At 36.0% G+C, this 26,542-nt stretch overlaps 1 protein-coding gene across 21 annotated transcripts in view; it reads left to right on the top strand.

Moving 5' to 3' along the window:
* Positions 1-26,542, top strand: part of STAG2 (STAG2 cohesin complex component) — a 141,829-nt gene that overhangs the window by 70,769 nt on the left and 44,518 nt on the right. For all 21 annotated transcript variants that reach the window (XM_054471186.2, XM_054471197.2, XM_054471187.1 and 18 more), the window contains 10 exons: positions 6,124-6,220; positions 11,148-11,224; positions 13,757-13,961; positions 15,956-16,107; positions 17,591-17,664; positions 18,782-18,905; positions 19,704-19,802; positions 19,898-19,977; positions 24,681-24,788; positions 26,413-26,524. In XM_054471186.2, the coding sequence (XP_054327161.1) occupies positions 6,124-6,220; positions 11,148-11,224; positions 13,757-13,961; positions 15,956-16,107; positions 17,591-17,664; positions 18,782-18,905; positions 19,704-19,802; positions 19,898-19,977; positions 24,681-24,788; positions 26,413-26,524 (1,128 nt within the window). The remainder of the gene's footprint in view (positions 1-6,123; positions 6,221-11,147; positions 11,225-13,756; positions 13,962-15,955; positions 16,108-17,590; positions 17,665-18,781; positions 18,906-19,703; positions 19,803-19,897; positions 19,978-24,680; positions 24,789-26,412; positions 26,525-26,542) is intronic.

Genomic DNA, 26,542 nt, shown 5'->3' on the forward strand with positions numbered 1-26,542 from the left:
TTTATTTTATTTTATTTTATTTTTTCGAGACAGAGTCTCGCTCTGTTGCCCAGGCTGGAGTACAGTGGCAGAATCTTGGCTCACCACAACCTCCACCTCCTGGGTTCAAGCGATTCTCCTGCCTCAGCCTCCCAAGTAGCTGGGATTACAGGTACAAACCACCATGCCTGGCTAGTGGGTTTTTTTTTTTTTTTTTTTTTTTTTGTGGGTATTTTCAGTGGAGACGGGGTTTCACCATATTGGCCAGGCTTGTCTCGAACTCCTGGCCTCAAGTAATCTGCCCTCCTTGGCCTCCCAAAGTGCTGGGATTACAGGCGGAAGCCACCATGCCCAACCCATTATTTTTTTAATTACTATTATTTTTTTGAGATGGCGTCTCACTCTATTGCCCAGGTTGGAGTGCAGTGGCACGATCTCTGCTCACTGCAACCTCCGCCTCGTGGGTTCAGGCGATTCTCCTACCTCAGCCTCCCGAGTAGCTGGGATTACAGGTGCCCGCCACCATGGCTGGCTAATTTTTGGTTTTTAGTAGAGACAGGGTTTCACCATGTTGGCCAGGCTGGTCTCAAACTCCCGACCTTAAGTAATCCACCTGCCTCGGCCTCCCAAAGTGCTGGGATTACAGACGTTAGCCACCATGCCCAGCCGCAACCCATTTTTTTTTTTTAATGGCATAAGGTAAAAAATAATTTGGTCAAAAATATGCTGATGTAAACCCATGGCTATGAGGTCTCAATTTTCCCAGAGTTTATATAGATGCCATTAAAATACGAAGTCTTCTACCCATATGGAATTCCTGGTTGAGTGACCTAATATAATTATTATCCACTTTAGTGGAATGAATTATTTTGGTTACTGTTGTCTATTACACATTTTATTATTTGTGCTTGTTTCTTAGAAGAATAAAAAGTTGGAGGCATATTCATGTCGAATCATTCGAATTATGTTTTCTCTGCATACTTTTATGACAATAGAAGCATTTAGGCTTTCTAATGTTGGCTAAACCATTAGAAAGTGGAATAAATACAATACTCAAGGAGTATATATACATAATAAAGTTTTAATTTAATTTATAAAAGCTACAGGAAATAGTTTTTTTTTGTTTTAATTTCAACTTTTAGATACAGGGATTACATATACAGGTTTGTACATGAGTATATTGCACCGAGGAAGTGAGGGTAGTATCCAGTGGGTAGTTTTTCAGTCCCCATCCCCCACCCCCAGTAGTCCGCAGTGTCTGTGTTTCTCACATTTGTGTCCACGTGTGCTCAATATTTAGCTTCCACTTACAAGTGAGAACATGTGGTATTTGGTTTTCTGTTCCTGCGTTAATTCACTTAGGATTATTGCCTCCAACTCTACCCATGTTGCTGTGAAAGACACAATTGCATTCTTTTTTATGACTGTGGAGAATAGTATTTCTTCATAGAAATAACTTTAATCAGTGATGGGTGCACATGAATGGTTTTCTGAGAAATATCCATTCAGGCTTTTTGTTAATAAAAACTGACAAAAATACCTTGTTTAGAAATATAGAATTAGCTTAATATGTGTGGTTTTATAAATAAAATGTATCAAATGAGGCTAACAAAGAACAGTTTTACATGTAAAATGTGAAAATACTTGTTAATTGTTTGAGCTTTCACCAATTTTACAGAGCAAAGAACTTACAAGGTGCCAGATTTATTCATACCATTCTAATGCACCTTTTTTAATCCGTTTATTAATGTTTGCTTGTATATCATGATTAGAGTGTGGATTCTTTTTCTCGTGTAATGTTTTAAATTACTGTTTTGAATATGTTTGGCTTTTAAAAAATAAATAATGTCTTATTATATTGCTGTACTATGGTTTATTTAGTCATTCCCCAATTTAAAGAATTACTTTTCTCTCTCTAGTTCTCCTTTTGGGTTATTTTTATCAAGAGGTTAAATTATTTCAGTTACATTATATTGCATTTCATTACTTTCCTTCTTATTTTTATATTATACATTTTCTTTGTAATATTTTGTTCTAAGTAGTTAAATGCACTAATCTTCTTTCTTCTGCTATCTTTTTAACATCAGTGTCTTAGTCTATTTGGGCTGCTATTAAAGAAACTAACATAGGCCAGGTGTAGCAGCTCACGTAATCCCAGCACTTTGGGAGGCCGAGGTAGGTGGATCGCCTGAGGTCAGGAGTTGGAGACCAGCCTGCCCAACATGGTGAAACCCAGTCTCTACTAAAAATAAAAAAATTAGCTGGGCTTGGTGGTGAGCACCTGTAATCCCAGCTACTCGGGAGGCTTAGGCAGGAAAATCACTTGAACCCTGGAGGCATAGGTTGCAGTGAGCTGAGATCTCACCATTGCACTCCAGCCTGGGCAACAAGAGTGAAACCCTGTCTAAACAAACAAACAAAAACAAAAAACCAACATAAACTAGAAAGCTTATAAAAAACAGAAATTTATTTCTTACAGTTTTGCAGGCTGCGACGTTCTATATTAGGTGCCTACAGATTCATTATCTGGTGAAGGCCTGTTTTCTGGTTCATAGATGGCATCCTCTTACTGTGTCCTCACATAGAAGGGGCAAGGCAGCTCTCAGGGGCCTCGTGATCTAATTGCCATCTATAGGCTCCACTTCTTAATACCATAACATTGGTGACTACAGTTCAACATACAGTTTGAACACAAAACCCTTCAGACCACAGCTATGAGAAATCCTGACTCATAACCACAGCTAATTGGGCTATTCCATTTTTATCTAAAAATGAATATTTTCTTTATTTTTTTGTTGCTTATGGCTTGTCATATTAAGATTGTACCTCTTTCTGTGCCATTTTTATTTTCATTTTTTATTTTAAGATGAGGTTTCATTATGTTGCCCAGGCTTGACTTGAACTCCTGGGCTCAAGCAATCCTTCTGCCTCAGCCTCCCCAGTAAGTGGGACTACAGGCACGCGCCATTGTGCCTAGCTTGTTTTTCTGTTTCGAAATGTGTTTCCCTCTTAAGAGGGAATGTCTGCACTATCTTTCCATTGATTTCCTGGAATCTTTTCGACAATTTTATTTTGTTACGTGTGTTCCCACTTGTGTTACCCTTTTAAGACCAAATTTGATGGAGGAAGTCCTCTGTTTAGAAACTTCCAAGGGTTCTTATCTAAAATTTCTAGCCCAGATTTCCTTATGCCATATTTTCTGTCCTCCAGTCACAGTATATACTCTGCCCTTAGGCTTTTCTTTTTGTTTTTCTTGTTGTTTGCAATAGTTTTATTTTACTCCCCCCTTGCATATCAAATAGGACTGAGCGAATCAAATGTCAGTCTTCTGAAAAGCATTCTCAGACACTACTACTTTTCCTTTCCAATGTGTTTTTTACTCTTATCTTTTCATTATATAGCACTTATACTGTGCCTGACTTTGACTCTGGATTGCTAATTCTTTAATCAAGGATCATGTGTTATTTATTATTTTTGCATTGCCAGGATATACTTATCTCAGTAGTTGTTGTTGTTATTATTATTATTATTATTCGAGACAAGATCTCACTCTGTCACCTAGGCTGGAGTGCAGTGGCGCGATCTCGGCTCACTGCAACCTCCACCTCCCGGGTTCAAGTGATTCTCGTGCCTCAGCCTCCCAAGTAGCTGGGATTACAGGTGCATGCCACCACGCCCAGCTAATTTTTGTTTGTACTTTTTGGTAGAGACGGAGCTTCATCATGTTGGCCAGGCTGTCTCTCTCAGTAATTATAAGTGATAGTCAATAAATGCAAGAGTGGCTGTTGGTTTAAAACCAGTTGTTATGTTTTAAGAATGGAGAAAGTATGCATGTGCCCCCTAGTTTTATTATATAACAGATGTTGAATTTTGTTACATAAGTTCTCAGCATACTATTTGATTAAAAATTTTAAGCATATTTCAGTAGCTCGCATTATTTTTATTACAGCAGACTTATTTTCCTAGTGTAAACTCTGCTTGATCTTAATGAATTACTTTTTAATGTGATGTAGTGGTCTCTTTGTAAGAGTTCATTGAATATTTTGCATCTTTATTGATGAGAGTAGCCATTGTTCCAGTTATCTATTGATGCATAACAAACCACCCCAAACTTAGTGATGTGAAACAACAATCATTTTATTATGCCTAATGATTCTTTGGGTCTGGAATTCAGACAGAACTAAGTAGAGATGACTTGTGTCTGCTTTATGATGTCAAGGGCCTTAGCTTGGACCATTTGAGTGCCTGGCACTAACACAGTTAGGGACTATAATTATTTGGAAGCTTCTTTACTCATGTTTAGTGCCTAGTCTGTAGTGATATGAAGGCTGGACTTAGCCAGAACTGTTAGCTGCATAACTGCAAATGGCCTTTCTATGTGGCTAGGGCTTCTTACAGTATGGCGTCTGGGTTTGGAGAGAATGTCCTGAGAGTAGTGTCCAGTTTGCTGGTGCTCCAAGAGACCAGTGCAGTTGCTGCCTGGCATTCTGTGACCTAATTTTGGAAGCATCACTGCATTCTATTCTAGAGAAGATGACATAGACCCTCTTACTGGGGAGCAATGTCCAATAATTTGGGGACATGTTTTAAAACTGTCACAGTCTCTATGATATATTCTTTTGCTGTTTATTGCCTTTATCATATTTGGGAAAAATACTGAGCACATTTCTTTTGTAAATTATGTTGGTTAATATAAACAAGCTGTTGTAAATACAAAAAAGTAAAAATTAAGTAAAGTTTTAGAATAATTCCAGTCAGTCTGTCTGAACCAGGTATTTCTTAGATATTTTTCCTTGATTTATCTTTATTGTGTAATCATAGTATCTTTTTTGTACATTAAATTCTACATGTTTTAGTCATTGTTTGCACCTGGATTTCCTGTTTATTGGTATATAACTTAGAAACATTTCCCTCTCCCAACCTTTTGTTTTTTACACTAGCTCTTGTTTATCATCTTGATTTTATTTAATTTGCTCTATTTAAAAAGTTTTGTTGTTGTTGTTTTTGTTTGTTTGTTTGGAGACAGAGTCTCGCTCTGTTGCCCAGGCGGGAGTGCAGTGGCGCGACCTCAGCTCACTGCAGTCTTCATCTCCCGGGTTCAAGTGATTCTTCTGCCTCAGCCTCCTGAGTAGCTGGGATTATAGGCATGTGCCACCACACCCAGCTAATTTTTGTATTTTTAGTAGAGACGGGGTTTCACCATGTTGGCCTCTCGAACTCCTGACCTCAAGTGATCTGCTGGCCTCAGCCTCCCAAAGTGCTGGGATTACAGGCGTGAGCTACCGCACCCAGCCTAAAAATTGAAAATCAGTTTTGTCGTTGCCTCTGTTGCCCCCAAAGGAATAAAGTATTCCTTTTATTTTTAGTTCTAGCCTATTTTCTTTTTTAAGAAATAACCATATTGAGATATATTTACCATACTATAAAATTTACCCTTTAAAGTGCAAATTCAGAGTTGTACAGCCACCATTACAATATAATTTTAGAATATTTTATTTATTTTTATTATTATTTTTTGAGACGGAGTCTCACTCACTCTGTTGCCCAGGTTGGGGTACAGTGGCGTGATCTTGGCTCACTGCAATCTCCACCTCCTGGATTCAAGCGATACTCCTGCCTCAGCCTCGCGAGTAGTTGGGATTACAGGCGTGCACCACCACGCCTGGCTAATTTTTGTATTTGTAGTAGAGACAAGGTTTTACCATGTCAGCCAGGCTGGTCTCGAACTCCTAACTTCAAGTGATCCACTCACCTCGGCCTCCCAAAGTTCTGGGATTATAGACATGAGCCAGCACACCTGCCCTGTATTGTCTTAATTATTTGAAATTCTCTCCTTTCTTTAATGTCACTGAGAAATCATAAGTAATTATACTTGATGGAATTGAGTTCCATAGTTTCCACATTCTTTTCAATGCAAAATAAATAGAAGATTGATAGGTCATTTTGTGTTATCAGATAATTGTTTTACTGAATTCGATTCTATTTTATTATTGTTAAAATTGAACTTTAAATTTCAGTGTATAAGTATTTATATTAAGGTAATGTGATACTATATAATCTTGAATTTTATGACTTTATCAGACTTAATTGATTTTGAGAAAATTAGAAGAAGGTAATGATTTTATTTTCTTCCCTCTGCTGTAGTCGGTGGTAGATGATTGGATAGAATCATACAAGCATGACCGAGATATAGCACTTCTTGACCTTATCAACTTTTTTATTCAGTGTTCAGGCTGTAAAGGTAAGATATATTTATTTTGAAATCAGCAGCTCTCAAATAGTCACTTCGTTGTTCCACCTAAAGAGATGTTATTAGCACTTTACATGGTAAATAATGCTAAGGCATTATTTGCATCATATCCATACAAAATTTGTAAGGAAAAAAGAGCAAAGGACAAAGTAAGAGAGAAAGTCTATTGACAAAGTTTTATTCATATGTGAAAGTTATCTAAAAACTTAGCAGTTTATAATTGTTATGTTACTTTTATTAGATATATTTCCCACTTTCAGCATCTGGTTTTAGGAACAAAGAAATTGATTAAGAAGGGAGGAGGAAGATAATGAAGAGATACAGGTTCAGATGACAGGTAATTGTACAGTGTAGGGAGTTAAAAAGTGCCATGAATAACAGTAAGTAAGTAAGCAAGCAAGTAAGTTACATTAAGTTAAATAAGGTATTGATGAAATTGACATTTCTTCTAAAAGGTAAAGAAATTTTGTTGTGTGTAGTGGTGTCTTTAAAGTGTTTTTACTTTGTTGTAAAAACATTTTGAACTGGGAAAGATGAAAGTACAAAATACAGAAATTTCTTCCCTAAGACAGAAGTATTTAGGACAAACATTTGGCAGGGGGACAAAATTATGTAAGTTGGGGAGTCATATATCCTCATATAGATCAGTAAATGAGTCAGTCAAGATTACGGGCAGGTTCTGATGTATCTGGTGTCTCCCAGTACTTAGCCCATCCTTGAAATTTCAGATGATGCCCAGGCAAATACATTTTATGGAGATTTCTGGGGGTATTTTGTTTTTTTAATGAAAGTGGCATCAAAAACATTAGAGCATTAGAAATTGGGAGAGGAAGTTGCTTAAAAATAGATATAAAACGTTAAGATGGTAAAGAATGATTTATTTAAACAAATGCAGAAACTGAATTGTAAGAAGCAATTCAATTCTGCAGTATTCCTTTAAAGATACCATAATATCTTTGAAAAACAAGTAACATTGGCGTTTTTAGTTTGATCACAACATTCAGTGTAGTATGTGTATTAAATGTTACCTGTCTGTGAGGCCTGATAGACAACTATATTAAATTCTTGAGCCTGTGATCTTTATAATGTCACTAAGGTGTTGAGAAATTTAAAAAATTGTCTTAATCATAGCGTATAGAAAGCTGCCTAGTTTACTTCATTTGCCTAAAATAAAAGCTTTAATTCAATATTAGAAAATTCAGCTGACTTCTGCTCAGAGGAGATGTTGTCGTGATGTTACTATGGTATCCTTAAGGTTCTGAACCAGATTGACTGTTTAAAGATGAGCTATACTAAAATTATTTTTCCCTATATCCAGTCATTTTTTTCTGGGGTAGGATGGATACAAGTACCTGCTTGTTGTGTCATATAATCAAGGGCTATGTCCTTTCTCATTAGACTCTTTCCAAATGGAAGGTTGAGTGCAGACAACTGAACAGATGCCAGAAATAACGTAATGAGTTGAAATTTTAAATCTTAAGTCTCCCCTTTTATTTTATTTTATTATTATTATTATCATTATTTTTTGAGAGAGAGTCTTGTTCTTTCACCTAGGCTGGAGTGTAGTGTCGTGATCATGGCTCACTGCAGCCTTGACCTCCTGGGCTCAGGTGATCCTCCCACCTCAACCTCCTGAGTAGCTGGGACTACAGGCTCACGACGACATGCCCAGCTAATTTTTTGTTTCTGTTTTTATTTTTTGTGGACATGGAGTTTTGCCATGTTGCCCAGGCCGCAAGTGATCCTCTTGCCTCATCCTCCAAAATAGCTGGGGCTACAGGCGTGCACCACCATGCCCAGCTAGTTTTTATTTTTCGTAGAGACAGATCTGGCTATGTTGCCCAGGCTGATCCTCAATCTCCTAAACTCAGGCAGTTGTCCCGCCTCAGCCTCCAAAATGCTGGGATTACAGGCATGAGCCACCTTCCTGGCATGAGTTTGTTTGTTTGTTTGTTTGTCTGTTTTTGGCCTGAGTTTCTTTCTTTCTTTCTTTCTTTTTTTAAATTCAATTTTTTTTGTAGAGACAGGTCTTTCTCTGTTGCCCAGGCTGGTCTCAATCTCCTAGCCTGAAGAAGTTGTCCCACCTTGGCCTCCCAAAGTGCTGGAATTACAGGTGTGAGCTACCACTCCGCCTGAGTTTCTTAATTAGGCTTCTGAGTTGTAGTTGTTTTTAAAACAAGGCCACAAAACATGTTCCCTTTGTCAAATTCATTCCTTTTTTTGGCCTCAGTTTGTTTACAAATCAGGAGCTTGCTAACTCAACATTTGGACCTTGTCACAAGTGAGTTTGTCAAGATTTCTAAAAACTTAAGGTGTTGAAAACTTAAATTGTCAGGTTAATTTAAGCACTGCTGTAATATTTATCTTAGAATCAGGCAGTCTCCATTAAGGGGAATTTACTATATAATCAAAGATAAAGCCATTAATTACTTATACATACAAAATTATTTTAATAGAATTCTTTTATAAATGACTTAGAAACTTCTTTAAGTATACTTATTGTAATTTAACATTTCCTGCAGACCCAAGGTTGTTATAAGTATCAGTTATTTTTCTACAATACATTGATGGCTTCTGTAGCTGTTGAAGCATGGAGGGATGTTTAACTCTATGCTGCTCCTGACTGCTCTGTTGGTGATTCTGTGGCCAGTGTTTTCTTCTTTTTTTCCTGGTCAGCTGTCACTTTTCTTTTTTTCTTTCTCTTTTCTTTTAAAATAGAGACAGGGTCTTGCTATATCACTTTTAGATTTACTGGATTTTAGCAGTCTTGCTAAAAATGTCCCCCACATTTTTAAGGCAGCAGGCTCTGGCCTTATGTCCTAATGGTGGCTTCATACCTGCCTCAAGAGTTAAATGAATGGAGTTTGTGATAGCTACTTTCTTTTCTGCTCTGAGGTCCTTTTCTGCTTGTTTCTGGGTTTCCGGATGTCTTGTGGTTTATGAGACGGGGGAGGAGCTTTAGAAATGAGGGATTGTTGAAAAGTATGCAGTATGTTTGCTTTGAGATATATTTATATGTAAACGTTAAATTCACAGAAATGTTCAGGCCATTAGTTACTTTTCCTTCTCTAAGCATTCCCAGGTATACAGCACCTGGGTATGAAGTATGGGAAGGTTTTGAAGAGATATACGTGATTCTAGATTAAAAACAAAAGGCTTTCAAAAGGTTTTTGAGAGTGTGTGTTTTCTCTTCTCTTCTCTTTTCTCTTTTTTTTTTTTTTTTTTGAGACAGAGTCTCATTCTGTTGCCCAGGCTCTGGAGTGCAGTGGTGTGATCTCGGCTCACTGCAACCTCTGCCTCCCAGATTCAAGCGATTCTCCTGCCTCAGCCTCCCGAGTAGCTGGGATTACAGGCATGCCCAGCTAATTTTTGTATTTTTAGTAGTGATGGGGTTTCACCATATTGGCCAGGCTGGTCTTGAACTCCAGACCTCAAGTGACCTGCCCGCCTCAGCCTCCCAAAGTGCTAGGATTACAGGCATGAGCCACCGCACCCGGCCGAGAGTGTGTTTCTTTAGCCAGAGAAATGGTGCTTTCTCCTGAGTTCATCAACTTTTTAAAACAATCATTTGTTTGTTTTTTTTTTTTTTTTTAAGTTGTGGCAAGTAAGGATTCTTCTAGGGTACCACTAGAAATTAATCTCACCCAGATAAGAGGGAGGCAGCATGATTTAGGTGAATAGTCTCAGACAAATTATTTAATTTCTTTTAGCCTTAGCCTAAGCCTTAGTTTCCTCATCTGTGAAGCTGGGATTATGGTTTTACAGCTATGTATATGCTCAGGCACGCACACACACAGATGCATGCATATACAAAATATTGCCCTGGTCAATCGAAAAAAATCTGTTAATTATATCTAGTTCTTATTTATAAATCCCATCTTCCTGTACCAAGACATTCTTCTTTTAGATATTACTATATTTATGGTATTTCTAGTGAGAAGACTGGTAAGCAAATAATTCAACAATAAAAACAGGATTTTGAAAATCTAGTATTTACGTTGATTACCCCTGCCCCCATCTCTCTCTTTCTCAGTCTGATGCCCCATCAGTGGAAGTTCATGTATATCTTCTTACTGCACACTAGAAATTTCCTTTCTGATGTTTGGTCTCCACCTGACTAATGTTTTACTACTTCTAATGTGTACCTTTTCTTTTTTCCTCTCCCATCCTCCTGTGTAAGATTCTAAAGGTCCTTATCAAATTGTTTCTCTTTGACATAGTTCTTGATTTTCTAACTTATAACATGTGTGGCTTTTCTGGTGGGTGTGGAGTGGAGGTGGAGTCAGAGCTATAGCATTTGGCATTTCCACACATCAGGGCTTTGATTACTACTACTTTTGACAGCTTCTTTTTCTTTTTGGTATTCTTTAGTTTTAACTTTTAACTAGATTACAGGCGTCTAGGTGGGCGGGAACTACAATTTACTACTTAGCTCTTTTAGAGGATATTAGGATATAGTGAACATGCAATAGTGCTTAATAAAGAGGCTTGACTAAAGTGAACTCTAGCTATTACTCTTTTCCTTATCTTCAGCTTCATCCCCAAGGTTTTAAGTGTTATACTAGATGCTATCTCACTCTTGATAACATATGGTTTATGTTAAAGAGACAAAGCCAATATAAATATTACAGCATGAGTAAAGTGAGTCAGGTAGAAATGGCCAAAGTTAATTGTGTTAGGAAAAAAGATATCTGTCAGAAGTATGGGGCTGTTTTCTTGTGCATACTGAGAATAGATAGCATTTGTTTGTGCTTTATTTACAGATTAGAGTATCATGGTAAAGATCATTAGATGATGGTTGAAGAAGTATGCCTTTTATTGTGTGACCATAGACTTCTTAGTGTTAGAGACTTACTTGGAAGTTTTCTTTATTTTCTTATCACACCGTATATTAACTTCTGACATTTGCACATTTCAGGAGTTGTCACAGCTGAAATGTTTAGACATATGCAGAACTCTGAGATAATTCGAAAAATGACTGAAGAATTTGATGAGGTAACTTACTACCTTAAGTGTTTTGATAATTTATGCATGTTTATCTTGACTTATTTTAAAAAGTATTATTAAATTGTAAGCATTAGGCTGGGCACGGTGGCTCACGCCTGTAATCCCACACTTTCAGAGGCCGAGGCAGGCGGATCACCTGAGGTCAGGAGTTCGAGACCAGCCTGACCAATATGGTGAAACCCTGTCTCTGCTAAAAATACAAAAAAATTAGCTGGGTATCGTGGTGTGCGCTTGTAGTCCCAGCTACTTGGGAGGCTGAGATAGGAGAATTGCTTGAACCTGGGAGGCGGAGGTTGCAGTGAGCTGAGATCTCGCCACTGTACTCCAGCCTGGGCAACAGAGTGAGACTCCGTCAAAAAAAAGAAAAGAAAATGGTAAGCATTAATGTTGTAAATAAGAGCTTTGGCATTAGATTTAATCAAATGATGCCTGTGCGACCTTTGGCAGGTTGTTTTCTTAGTATCAGTTTTTTGGGTTTTTTTCTTTCTTTCTTTTTTCCTGAGACAAAGTCTCACTCTGTCGCCCAGGCTGGAGTGCAGTGGCATGATCTCACTGCAACCTCCGCCTCCTGGGTTCAAGCAATTCTCCTGCCACAGCCTTCCAAGTAGCTGGGATTACAGGCACCCACCACCACGCCTGAATAATTTCTGTATTTTTAGTAGAGACATGGTGGGGGGTGGTGGGCAGTGTGGGTTTACCATGTTGGCAAGGCTGGTCTCGAACTCCTGACCTCAAGTGACCCGCCCACCTTGGCCTCCCAAAGTGCGGGGATTACAGCAGGTAGGTGCCACTGCATCTGGCCAGTATCTATTTCATTATCTGTAAAATGGGCCTAATCGCACTTTACTCATAAGGCTATTACAAAGATTGAATTGAGTAATGTTTGAAAATTGCTTAACAAATGGTTCCCAGAACATAGCAAGAACTTAATAAATGGTAGTTATTATTGACAAAAATGAAAATGTCAAGGAAGAATATAAGAACATATCCTGGAATGTTGTAAAAGGAAGGTTTCAGCAATATTTAGGGAACCTGATAGCTAGGGCAAAGGAGTATATAGATATTTTTATTGTTTAAATTAAACTCTTAAGAACAACAAAGATTACATACTAGTTTAGACTGAGTTGTCCCCCGCTTATCTCCCTAGGGCTAGATCGAGTTGATTCTTTATTACATTGAGCTCTTTGAAGTATTGTTACCAATAAATACATACATAGATTTACTATAAATTAAGCTTCTTCAAGGAAGGGATTTGGGTTTGTTTGGGTCACGGCTGTATTTCAGTGCCAGTACTTTTACTCTTCCAAAATTTTTCGCTGTGGGTTTTCAAGTAGAAAATGTTGACTGATTTGAGTTTTCTTTGGTCTTTTTTTTTCTTGCTTACTCTGATGAAGGAGCGTTGAACTATTATTCTAAAAGACAGATGAATTAAAATGGCTTTGATGATCGCTAAGTGCTATTAATCACTCCCCAAGTAGTTGAGAAGTAATTTTGAATAGTGGCATTTTTTTACCCTTTTAATATTAAATGTTTTAGTGAGAACTTTCTGACTAAAAGGGAACAACTATTTGAGATGATTGTCCTGAAATATGATTTGAAAATGTCAGCAAACCAAGTTGCTAACAATTAAGATGCTATATTTCAATATAGTCACTAAATTAGCTAATCAAAAATACCAAGAAAACTTTTTTTGTGGAATATCAGGACCTTATTCTCAGATGAGACGCAACTGCACTTACATGTGACTTGACTTAAGATTTTGAAAACTGTTCTATTGACAAAAATTAATTTTTAAAATTTACTGAACTGAATTACCTAACATCTCTAGGATACTCTTGTCAGAGACCGTTACTTTTAGATGTTCTATATGGTATTGGTCTCTGCTTTTATTTCTAAGTACTTCATTGTTTTTAATGATTTGTGGAGAATCTCAGTTTACTCTGAGACTAGAGAATGCCCTCTTGTTATGCAAAGGGAAACCAGAGTACCAGTCTTCCAAGGCAATACTAGCTACATTTCCATTTCTTTAAAAAATTATGATTGTTTATATCTGTTGACTGTGTGATGTATTTGAAGCTAATAAAAACATATTTCTAATGTTTTGTTGATTTATACATCATACATTTTATTTGAGAATATAATTTCCATCATTTTGAATCCATTTAAAAATACAATTTTGGTTTGGTTTGGGTTTGCTTTTGCTTTATATCTGTGCTTATCACAAGGATGTTTTGCTTTGATGAGGGAGGCTCTTAAAATTTTTAACCTGAGTAATTGGTATATATTTTCATTGATTAAAGTGAATTCACAATATCTATTTTGATCTTAAATAAAGAGCTGAAGTGTTCAGAGGTACCCCTACCTTTATATATTGTTCTCTTGCCTACTTTGAGGATTTATTGGAGAAGAAAGGTGAGATAAAGATATCTTTTCATGCTTTTGTCTAGGGTATTTCAAAAGCAAGTGATATGTTAAGTCATGCATTCTAAATGAAATTGCTGTTTTAAATTTTTGTTTTAGGATAGTGGAGATTATCCACTTACCATGGCTGGTCCTCAGTGGAAGAAGTTCAAATCCAGTTTTTGTGAATTCATTGGCGTGTTAGTACGGCAATGTCAATATAGTATTATATATGATGAGTATATGATGGATACGGTCATTTCACTTCTTACAGGATTGTCTGACTCACAAGTCAGAGCATTTCGACATACAAGCACCCTGGCAGGTCAGTATTTAGAAATATTTTCTGCATATTGTCTTAGATTTGAGATGAAAAAGATTCTCATTTAAAGAGAAAGGAAATAACAGATAAAAATTAATTAATTTTATTTATAAAGTGACCACTAAGAGGACACTTCCCCCATCCCTCCTGTGAATTCCTGGAAATGGGATGATAATTTCAGTTTCGATTTTGTGAAGGTATACTATAACTAGTATTTGGTGATTTTCTTGTATACTATGCATACTGTGCCACAGCAGGGGAGAATTGGATGATAGGTGTGTGTTGGGTTCTTGAAAAATACTATGCCACAGCAAGGGAAAATTGGACTATAGGTATGCATTGGATTATTGAAAAATACTATGCCACAAGAAGGGAAAATTGGATGATAGGTACGTATTGGGTTTTTGAAAGATATGTTACCAGGGAAGATATTGACAGCAGATTTGGAGATATCATCACAGTCGTTTTGGATATGTGATCCTGATGGCCATATAGTTTGTCTTTGGTGTGCGTTGCCTCTCCAGGTAGGATGGCCCCTACTGGATGATGCCTGTTCTTTCAGTCACACTGCAAAAAGTTGATTTTTCTTATGTTTCTGGGTAACTTTAGGCTGGGGCAAATTCTTTGATCTTTAAAGTTTAATGAAATGAGGTATATTTTTATACCTCATAAAATCTGTTAGTTCCTCTTTTGTGCTTAAGGTAAAATTGGTGATACACTGTTATTGAATTTGTTGCTTTTGAGTTTCAATAAATAAAATAGGCATTAATTGTTATGATAGTATACTGAATCTTCTGAATCTTAATGATATTTTGATTTTTAACTGAAAAAACTTTATATTATCTGTTGGTTTGTTTTTCATTTATAAGATTTTCTCAAAGAATTAAATCTACGATTAAAGATATGCTTCTACGTCCTTCATTATTAAAGAGAAAATGCAGTTTCCCATATGTTGTTTTTGTTTTTAGATTTGAAGTCAGAAAATATGAATGTGATCTTGCTTTATGCACTTATGGTAGCAATGTCAATAACTTGATGGCTAAAGTAAATTAAAACAAGGATTATGGTGCAAGATGGATACTTTTAGATCAGAGTGACAGACTGGTTTGCTGGGAGCATGAAATTAACTTAGAGCAGAAAATTGGGAAATCTTTCTTTAAGAGAGCCAGTAGCCACAAATTTAAGATGTAGTTTTATTGTTGTTGTATCATGCAGTGCACCAAGTCTGAGAAATAGTCTGGAGTAAGCTAAAGAAAGCAAAAAGTGATCAGATCTTTCAGTTAATAAATTTTAAATCCCAGGCAATAAGAATCTTGTATCAGGAGTAAGAGTTTAGTAACAGAAGGTAGAGATCTGGAGGAAGTTTTATGAAAAAGCACTTTAATTATGTGACATTTCGCCCTTTGTTCTTTTGACTTTCCATGGAGATCTGTTCACAATTTCATCAGTCATGTTATAGAGTAAAATGAAAGGAAAGCAAATACTGATAAAATTCCTCAACATTTTCATAAAATATAATTTGATGTAAAGCCATCAAGTTCCTTTTAATTACTGAGATAGCTAAATAACTTCTGTGTGAACTAAAATTTACTTTAGAAGGTGAATCATGATCTAGGAAAATGATTATTTTAGAGGACATATTACAGAATAATGGGATTTAAGGATAGTCTGGAGTCAGATTGCCTTGGTTTGAATCCTGGTTTGACTGCTTATATGAACTGAGGCAAATTTTAAAATTTCCCTGAGCTTCAATTTTGCCATGAATGAAATGGGTATAATACTTACCTTTGAGAGGGCCATTGTGAGGATTAGGAGATAATTCCTGAAAAGTTATTTTATTTTATGTTATTTTATTGTTGTCATTTGTAGCAGCTGCATCTTTCTTTTGTTAGAAGCAGATTAGCTCATTTCTGCTTAATATTTCTATTTGATCTTAAATTGTAAATTTTTGTGTCTGTTAGATTAATTTCACCATACTTTTATTCTTTAAAAAATAGCTATGAAGTTGATGACAGCTTTGGTGAATGTGGCACTAAATCTTAGCATCAATATGGATAATACACAAAGACAATATGAAGCAGAACGAAATAAAATGATTGGAAAACGAGCCAATGAGAGGCTAGAACTCCTGCTACAAAAGCGGAAAGAGGTAAACTTTTATATTAATATTATGCTATTGTGTGACCAACTTGGTCACCATTAATTAGGATATAACTTTGCTAGGGGCTCAGATAATTGTTTTTGAAATATTTAAATGTAAATAACATTTCAAACTATTTGCCCAACAAAATTCTGATGAATATCCGTGCCAACGATACTGTTTTCTTATTTTCAATCTGCGTGGACTAGTATTAAGCGTGGCTTTAAGTAAGGGGACGGGTTAGTCTGACAAGTTGTCTTAAGCTTTAGTATTATTCATCTCTACGGTGAAAAACCTTTTGTCAGGATGAAAAGAGGTTTCACAAAATCACTTTGGAAAATAAAATCACTTTGAAAAATAACATAAGCTGTTTATTGGCATCTAAATCAGTGTTTTTTATATAGTAGAAGGCAATTGTTTAACATTAATGACTGACCACCAAATTCAACTCTGAATGAGGAAAATACTTTTTTCAGCCTTATGCGAAATAACAGTAAATAAAATCTTTTGATACTGTGGCTGTAATTTAAATTCTTTCTTCATTGGTGATAAAATATTTTGCTATCTCATAGTGGAGATGTTTGTTTTCATATCAAATAGGCAAAGTCTGATTTTTCAAAAATATTAGTAATGTAGTTGAGTTCAGTAGTTATCATGGTTATCTACGAATTATTGACCTGATCTTGAATTTTTTTGGGGGGGAATTAGTAGCTAATTTTAAATTGATTATTTCCGAAATAGTTAATAACTTTAAAACATATCCAGACTCAAGAAAACTAAGAAAAATCCTGCTCATATTTCCCCCATGTCTAAATTCCTCATATTTTTCATATAATTTGAAATAAAGTGTTGATACTTTTTCCCTTTAATTTAGGTATATGCTATATAATAAGTGATATGTAGTAACAAACTACATTACAAATTTCTTTACAGTGTTTTTTTTTGGAGGCAGCATCTCACTCCGTCTCCCAGGCTGGAGTACAGTGGCACTATCTCAGCTAACTGCAACCTCTGCCTCCCAGGTTCAAGCTCCTGCCTCAGCCTCCTCAGTAGCTGGGATTATAGGCTTGTGCCACCATGCCTGGCTAATTTTTGTATTTTTAGTAGAGTCGGGGTTTCGCCATGTTGGCTGGGCTGGTCTCGAACTCCTGACCTCAAGTGATCCCCCTGTCTTGGCCTCCCCAAGTGCTGAGATTACAGGCATGAGCCACTGCACCTGGCCTTCTTTACAGTTCTTTAGTGGAAATTTATGAGCATTAGAAAAAAATCTAGCTAAATATTAAAATCTAAATCAAATATTTCAGGTATTAAGGACTTTATCTACCTGGTAATATAACTGTTAATTTTTCTGTATGGTTACTATTGTCTAGTATAATTCAAAATTCCCCAAAATACTGGGGAATTCTGCTTTCTTCGTGCTTGTAACAACTTACAGGTGTTCATTTGGTTGTCTTCCTTTACAATTGAAAAGAAATGATGTGTTTTTTTACAGCTTCAGGAAAATCAAGATGAAATAGAAAATATGATGAATGCAATATTTAAAGGAGTGTTTGTACATAGATACCGGTAAGTTGTGACAGTTTTTTTCATAAATAGCACTATATAATTTCTACTCAGCAAGTTTGCATATTTAGTGGTGTAGAGAATCTAAATTAGCAGGAAGAATGTTATAGTAAAATCAATGTTAAACTCTATTAGTGCCACTGAGTCACTCTGGGCAAGTTATTTAACTCATGTGAGTTTGGTGTTTCCCAACTGAAAAATGGGATAATGCTGTGCTTGACTTGCAGCCAGTAGAAGTTACTGCTATTTGGAGTTGGGCTACACAATACTTAATTGCCTTTGGATACACTATGTTAGTAGAGCCTGCACACGCTGACTCCTGACTCTCTTCCCTTCCATTGAATATCAGTGGGAAAAATTGGATAGGTTAAAGTGAGATATTTTCTTTTGCTGTTTTGAATGAACAGAGGAAAGAAATAGTAATCTTATAAATTTATGCTGTAACCTATTCTTAAATTTTGGTAGTATTTTTATTCAGCTTCTTCCACACATCCTCAACTTGGCAGTTACTGAATCAGGTTAATGCTTGCTTTTTGTAATGTCTCCATGTCCATTCTTACCTTTTCACTTCTATTGACACCATTACCTTAGTCTGTTTCCTCATTCTCATGCCTAGAGATTATTGCAGTTTTGCCAAAATATCCTTTTTTTGTGTTATTCCTCTGCCTTCAATGACTCACCAGTACTTACAAGGTGAATTTAAAATAATTTATTCTAACATTCAAATCCCAGTTGAGCTTGACCTCAGTGTAATGTGTAAATAATTCTTACCTGGAAATTACGCTCTAGCCAGACAAGTGTGCCTGCTGTCTTCTGAACACACCATGCCCAGCAGGTGTGAGCAAAGGCTGGGATATGGTATGGTATAAAAGGTGGGGATGGGATTTTGTTTGTAGTTTTATATAATTTTAAATGTTTATGTGTTGATAATTATGCTTTGCCACCTAGAAGGTAAGCTTTTGGCATTCAGGCCCATGCTTCATTTCTATTTTTTAATCCCTAGTAATAAGATAGTGTCATATTCATAGTAGATCTGAAGTACTTGGCATCTCTTGAATAAACCATAAGTTTTGTGGTATATTGGCACTAATTATGCATCGTTTTTCCTTCCTCCATTCAGTGATGCGATAGCTGAAATTCGAGCTATATGCATTGAAGAGATTGGCATTTGGATGAAGATGTATAGTGATGCCTTTCTTAATGACAGTTATTTAAAATATGTTGGTTGGACTATGCATGATAAGGTAAGATGTGCCCTTCAGACTGCTTCTTTCTACACATCGGCGTGGCTGTCTGCACCTCTCATTCATGAGTTATCTCCCAGTATGTATACCTGGTGACACATTTCTGGAAGCCTCCCCTTTATTCTTTTCTGTCTTCTCTGTAAAAACGTATTTTCTGTCACATAAAGTCTGCTAGATATTTTTGAATCCTGGCCACTGATTTAACCATTAATGGTGAATCAGTTTTTTGCTGAATATTACAGTCATGAAGGTAGTAGGAGTGAGGCATTTCTTAGGGCACAAAGAACCATTACGCTGTTGTTATCTGAGAGCTATATACTTAAAAAAAAAAATTCTTCAATTTTGATCCTCTCTTTTGACAAACCTGTATCTTAGCCAGATTATACCTTACAACTTGGTTTCTGACCTTTTTAATATATTTTCATTAAACTACCATTCTCTTAGGCTGCCTCTTCACTTGCCTTGAAGAAGTTGATTGTATATAATTCTTTCCAAACATTACTTCCCATAGTGGAAAATACACTGTGACACATGCTTCTATTGTTTTTCACAATAGTTTTGTTCTGAACAAATTTTCAAAAATTATCCTTTGAACTACAGAAGTAGTAACCACATAGGTATTTAGTCATAAATGTATGTACTGATTACTATTTTTGCATTATCAAAGATGATAGTTTCTGAAGGAGTGCTATGGTATGAAACATTTAAAATTTTAAAGTAGAAAATATTGTATACATCTTGAATATTGAAGTTGAAAATACATAGAGTTTTAATGCATTGTCTCTTTTTTTTTTTTAGCAAGGTGAAGTAAGACTCAAATGTCTTACTGCTCTACAAGGGCTTTATTATAACAAAGAGCTTAATTCCAAACTGGAACTTTTTACCAGTCGGTTCAAGGTTAGTATTACTTAAGAATTTACAAATAACTTGTCATTTGCAAACACTTTTCTCATGCTTTCCTTTTAAAAATATTTTAATTTTTTTGTCTTTAGGATAGAATTGTGTCTATGACCCTTGACAAAGAATATGATGTTGCAGTACAAGCAATAAAACTACTCACTCTTGTTTTACAGTAAGTATGTATTTGTTGCATATTTCCACTAATGTTCAGATATCTAAATAATACATTAGAGTATTTGGTTCAGACTCATCTAGGTTTAAATTTTAGTAGCTTATGTCATGGAGGTTTACAGCTAGAAGTTGAATTTCTTCATGTATAGTTGAGAAAACACAGGAAGAAGGAACCATAGAATATGGAAATTCTTTTTTTTTTTTTTGACACGGAGTCTCGCTCTGTCCCCCAGGCGATCTCAGCTCACTGCAAGCTCCGCCTCCCGAGTTCACGCCATTCTCCTGCCTCGGCCTCCCGAGTAGCTGGGACTACAGGCGCCCGCCACGATGCCCGGCTAATTTTTTGTATTTTTAGTAGAGACGGGGTTTCACCGTGTTAGTCAGGATGGTCTCGATCTCCTGACCTCGTGATCCACCTGCCTCGGCCTCCCAAAGTGCTGGGATTACAGGCGTGAGCCACTGCACCTGGCTAAATATGGAAATTCTAACTGAGCTAGGAATTCATGTGTTCCCATTCTCTTGGCCGATTGATTTCCTTCCTATTTTTCTGTTTTTGATGCTCTTGAAATAAGCACATCAGTGTATTAAAAAACATGCTTATTGTATTTTGTTACACTTTTAGAGTATGAGCATTTATGAGAATGTCTGTTATACTTCTCATAGCACCTTTAAACAATCTGAATTTAAGACCTATTCTGTGTTAATATCTGATAGTGATGTTATGTTATTCATGTTTTTCCTTTTTAAAAAATGGTAGTAAAATATAGATTATGTAAAATTCACCATTTTAACCATTTTAAAGTATGGTTTACTGGCATTACCTATATTTACGTTGTTGTACAACTGCCACCACTATCCATTTTCAGAACTTTTTCATCACTTTATTCTGGAGCTCTGTACCCATTAAACACGATTCTTCATTGTCCCCTTTCCCCAGATCCTGGTAACCACTGTTTTATTTTCTATCTCTATGAACTTGCCTATTCTGGATATTTCGTATAAGTGGAATCATACAATATTTGTTTTTTTGCATCTGGCTTATTTCACTTGGCATAATTTCTTCAAGTTTCATACATTATTATAGCACGTACTCCTGTTTATAGCTGAATATTTCACTGTATGTATATTCCACATTTTATTTATCCGTTTTTGCATTGATGGACATTTGGACTGTTTCCACCTTTAGTTATTGTCAGTAATGCTGCTATGAACATAGATGTGTGCAAGTATCTGTTTGAGTCTCTGCTTTCAGTTCTTTTATGTATACCTAGAAGTGGAATTGCTGGATCATGTGGTAATTGTTTAATTTTTTTTTTTGAGGAACTACCATAATGCTTTTTACAAAGGTTGCACTGTTTTACATTCCCACCAGCAATGTACAAGATTTCCAATTTCTTTTCTTTTCTTTTTTTTTTTTTTTTTTTCCTGAGATGGAGTCTCACTCTGTCACCCAGGCTGGAGTGCAGTGGCATGATCTCGGCTCACCGCAACCTCCACCTCCTGGGTTCAAGCGATTCCCCTGCCTCAGCTTCCCAAATAGCTGGGATTACAGGTGCCTGCCACCACACCTGGGTAATTTTTGTATTTTTAGTAGAGACGAAGTTTCACCATGTTGGCCAGGCTGGTATCGAACTCCTGACCTCAGGTGATCCACCTGACTTGGCCTCCCAAAGTGCTGGGATTACAGGCGTGAGCTACCACACCCAGCCAAGATTTCCAATTTCTGTACGTCCTCACCAACACTTGTTTTCTGCATTTCAGGATAAATATTTATCAGGTGATGTCTCTATACCAAGCACTTGGGTGGTATGTTGAGAGAGTTAAAAATCAGAGTCTTCTCATTTCAAAATAATATAACGTTTTATAAAAATACCTAGAAATAAGAAATCCACCAGATATATGCAAAGAAACATTAATAAAATGCAACTAAGGGACATAAAAGAAGGCTTGAATTTGGAAAGCTCACCTAGGAAAACTCAGTATTTAAAGGCTTGTAATCTTCCTATTCTGTAAATAGTAAACGCAAAGGATTTTTTTTTTGTTGTTGGCCGTAGCAAGCAAATTGTGACATTTCATATGGAAAATTTATCATGTAAGAGTTGCCAGAAGAATATGATACAAACTAATGAGTGAGGACTAGCCCAATGTAATTTTAAGTCATGTATTATAAAATCATAGTAATTTAAAAATTTTGGTCCTGGTACATGAATAGACAAAAAAGATCAATGAAGCAGAATAAAAATAGAGATAAACACATATGCACCAATAAAATGACCATGTAAGGCTTTTATGAGCATGACACAAAAGCTAGATATAAAAGGATCAATGAATTAACTATATAAAAACCTAAAAATGTCTGTATGGCATAAAATACCATAAACTCAGAAAACAGATCTCAGATTGGGCAAGATATTTTTGCATCAAAGGAGTTAATTTCTGCAAATCAATTAAAGAAATCTGTAATAATAGGAAAACAGTCAAATATTATAGATCAGATTATTGACAGAAAAGTACGAATTTAAACATATGAAAAGATGTTGGGCCACACTTACAAACATATATATTAAAGTGAGACTTTTAAATCTGTTTGCTTGGCAAAGATAGAAAGCGTTTGGTAATTACACTATATTGTTGGGGCTGTGCCATAACAGGCCCTTTTACATTGCTGATGGGAGTATAAATTAGTCTAAGCTCCTTGGAGAAAAACTTGACAGTATCTATCAGAATTTCAAATGCTCATGTTCTCTAACAAAGCAGTGTTTGTAATAGCAGAATTTTGAAAACAACCAAGGGTGCATATCAATAGAGGAAGAATTAAATTAGTATGTAAGATAATAGCTAATATAAGCACTTTATATGGATAATTTCATTTAATACTGCAGCTCAGTGAGATGGTAGTGGTTATTCCCATTTCTATGAATCGGACAACATTGCAGTAATTAAAAAGAAGGCAGTTCTACAGATATTGACAATTCAGGGAACTCACTTACCTTGGAATTTCTTGAGCAGTCTGTTAACTGTTGCATTCTTTCTTTAATTTTTAATTATATTTTAAAATCATAAATGTTATACACACATGTTGTATATAAAAATTTTGAAAGAATTCTGAAATAAAGTAATAGTATGCTACATATATTTCTATAGCTTCTTTCCCACCATCCTCCACAGTACACTAGAAACATCTTCTTTCTTATATTTTTATCAAAGGTAATAGACATACCCATTCATGTTGATTTTCAGCCATCTATATACCTAATAATTTCAATTTCTTAGAAACGTTCCTTTTCAAAAAGTTAAAATGAGTGAACTTCTGTAGAGTTACAGTACTTTAACATGTTTGATTCAGCGTTTTTTTTGTTTTGTTTTTTAGAGACAGAGTCTTGCTTTGTCACCCAGGTGGTGTGATCATGGCTCACTCCAGCCTCGCCCTCCCAGGCTCAATCCATCTTCCCACCTCAGCCTCATAAGTAGCTGGGACTATAGCTACTGTAGTCTCATCATGTCCGGCTAATTTTTTTTTTTCTTTCCGTTTTTTGTAGAGATGAGGTCTCATGTTGCCCAGCCTAGTCTCGAACACCTGGGCTCAAGTGATCCACCCACTTCAGCCTCCCAAAGTGCTGGGATTACAGGTGTGATCCACCACACCCAGCCTGATTCAGTGTTATTTTGTTAAAAACACACAAGTTATTTTTCCAAGAACAATCTGATATTATATAAAGAGCAATTGAAATCAATGTGCTTTTGAAACTTGAATTTTAACAATTTAGTATCTTTTTCTCTCAAAAAGAAGTAATACTTCTTAGACATCAGACTTCTGGAAGCTTTCAGCCCAACAGAAAACCAAAAAGTAAAGAGGATCTGTGTGCTTCAACTATCCAGTATTCTTAGGCTTTTTTCCTCTGGCAGTGGTCCTATGATTTGAATTTACGTGTAATGGTAAAAATCTAGATTATATATATCACAGTAGGCTAGAAGCATATTGGGAGAGAAAGAGCTGCCAGGGGCCAGGACTCTGAATGCAGTTGCAAGGGAAGAATGCAACAGCGTTTACCCTGGGGTACTGTGGTTGATGGGCCTTAATGATTATGATTTATTGAAAATATTTTGTTAGGCTTATTTTGTTCTTTAAAGATAAGAAAAAGAATGAGCATTACATTTTAGTAAGATTTTTTTTTTTTTCCAGTGATTGCAGTTAAAGATCTTTGGCACTTAGATTGTAGTTATTTGGGAAAACCACTTGCATTGCCTTATATGGTGTTCAGTACATGGTGGATGAAGCATTCTTGATTGATGTGATATAAATGGGCCATTAGTATATTTTGATGTAATGTTGTGACTTACTATGAAATATAAGCAAAGTATTATCTGCGATTTTTAACTCTAAGCTCTTAGCTTGCTGCCCCTTTACTTTCTATATGGGTTTTCATTATTTTGTCTTCCTTTTCTGTTAGCATCCATGTGACATAATTCTTTTAAACGTTTATTTGTTTACCTTCTGCATTCACTTTTAATTTTACCTGCCATTTATCTTTGATAGATTTTGGTAGATGGTAATTAAATAAGCTTGATTTGTTTTTCTGTTTCCTTTAACACAAATTCATGAAACTTTACAACTTTTTAAAAGTATGAGCATAAGTTTTTGTACTGTTAATATGCTTAGAATTAGGACGTTACTAAAAGCACCTGCTACTGCTTATTTCTTAGGAGTAGTGAAGAAGTTCTTACTGCAGAAGATTGTGAAAATGTCTATCATCTGGTTTATTCAGCTCACCGGCCAGTAGCAGTAGCAGCTGGAGAATTTCTCTACAAAAAGTAAATCTATATTTCTGTTACTCATTTTCTAAGGCATACTTTCATAACAGTAATTAGTTATGTTTTACTTGACATTAAGATTATATATATATAACTTCTCTTAAAAATTACTACAGATCATATCGAAGCTTTCACATTTTACTTTTTCCTTTAAAAGTTTAGATTTTTCCTAAGTTCTTTGATTTATTTTAAGTTAGATCTTTAAAGGGAAATGTAGGCCGGGCGCAGTGGCTCATGCCTGTAATCCCAGCACTTTGGGAGGCCGAGGCGGGCGGATCATGAGGTCAGGAGATCAAGACCATCCTGGCTAACACGGTGAAACCCCATCTCTACTAAAAATACAAAAAATCAGCCGGGCGTGGTGGCGGGCACCTGTAGTCCCAGCTACTCGGGAGGCTGAGGCAGGAGAATGGCGTGAACTCGGGAGGCGGAGCTTGCAGTGAGCCGAGATCGTGCCACTGCACTCCAGCCTGGGCGACAGAGCGAGACTCTGTCTCAAAAAAAAAAAAAAGGGAAATGTACCCATGTGTTTCAGTGAACATGCTTAGAAAGATACCTAACTATATTATAATATTAAGACTGACCTCTTCCTAATTGTTTACCCTTCTAATACCTGCTTCAGCTTCTAAATATTGCTTATGCTATAATTAGGCTTTTTTTTTTTTTTTGAGACAGAGCCTCTCTCTGTTGCCCAGGCTAGAGTGTGCAGTGGTGCGATCTCAGCTCACTGTAACCAACCTCTGCCTTCCGGGTTCAGGCGCTTCTCATGGCACACCCTCCTGAGTAGCTGGGACTACAGGCTGTATTTAGTCTTAAACTTATTTTTCCTTTGCTTTAGAAAATATTAAAAGGTTCTTCAAGTATTTAATAAAGTTTGACATAAGAATCCCAAGAATTCTACAATCTCTTTTATGATCCTATTTAACTCAGATTAGGTAGTATGAGTAGAAGTGTGAATATCTGATCACAGAAAACAAAGATTGTTATATAATGGCTTTCAAAGAGACTATTTTGAGCCATATAGATTAAACTTTTCTTGTTCCTATGATGCTATTAAAATGCCTGTTGGGGGTGCAGCAATTATTAGAAAGAGTAGGTGGTATAAAACATTTACACTACAGTTTCCTATTCATTGCTGTTTAGTGTTAATTCTCTTGTTGTTCATGAGGAAAAATGCTCATGCTATCCATAGTAAAAGGACAGTAAGTTGGGGTAATTTTGCCAGAAGGATGGAAGGAAAGTATATGTTTAGTTTTCAAGATGAATATGTATCATAGATTTTTTAGCATAAATGGTGTAGCTTTGTCAATGTACTGCTTTTATGGAAGGCAACAGTTATATAAAATACAGTAAGGTTTTTAAAAACAAATAGTTTATAACTCAGTACAATTAACTTGAGAAATTAGTTTAAAAGGACTTAGAATTACCATCAAACATGAAATGAAAAAGGTTTATAGCAGTTATTTGCGTGGTGTGCCATAATGTTGGATGATATTGTACCTACCCAGTTCTCCTTTACTCCTTTGTTAGATCCTTAGATATGAAATCGAAACAGTTAATTTTTTTTGATTAGGAAATTTTTTGTTGTTGTTGTCGTAAAATAAATATTTTACTTTTTTCACAGGCTCTTCAGTCGTAGAGATCCAGAGGAGGATGGAATGATGAAAAGAAGAGGAAGACAAGGTCCAAATGCCAACCTTGTTAAGACATTGGTTTTTTTCTTTCTAGAAAGTGAGGTTAGTTGATAGTATTTA

This window comes from Pongo pygmaeus, chromosome X, assembly GCF_028885625.2.
Source record: "Pongo pygmaeus isolate AG05252 chromosome X, NHGRI_mPonPyg2-v2.0_pri, whole genome shotgun sequence".
Taxonomy (NCBI): Eukaryota; Metazoa; Chordata; class Mammalia; order Primates; family Hominidae; genus Pongo; species Pongo pygmaeus.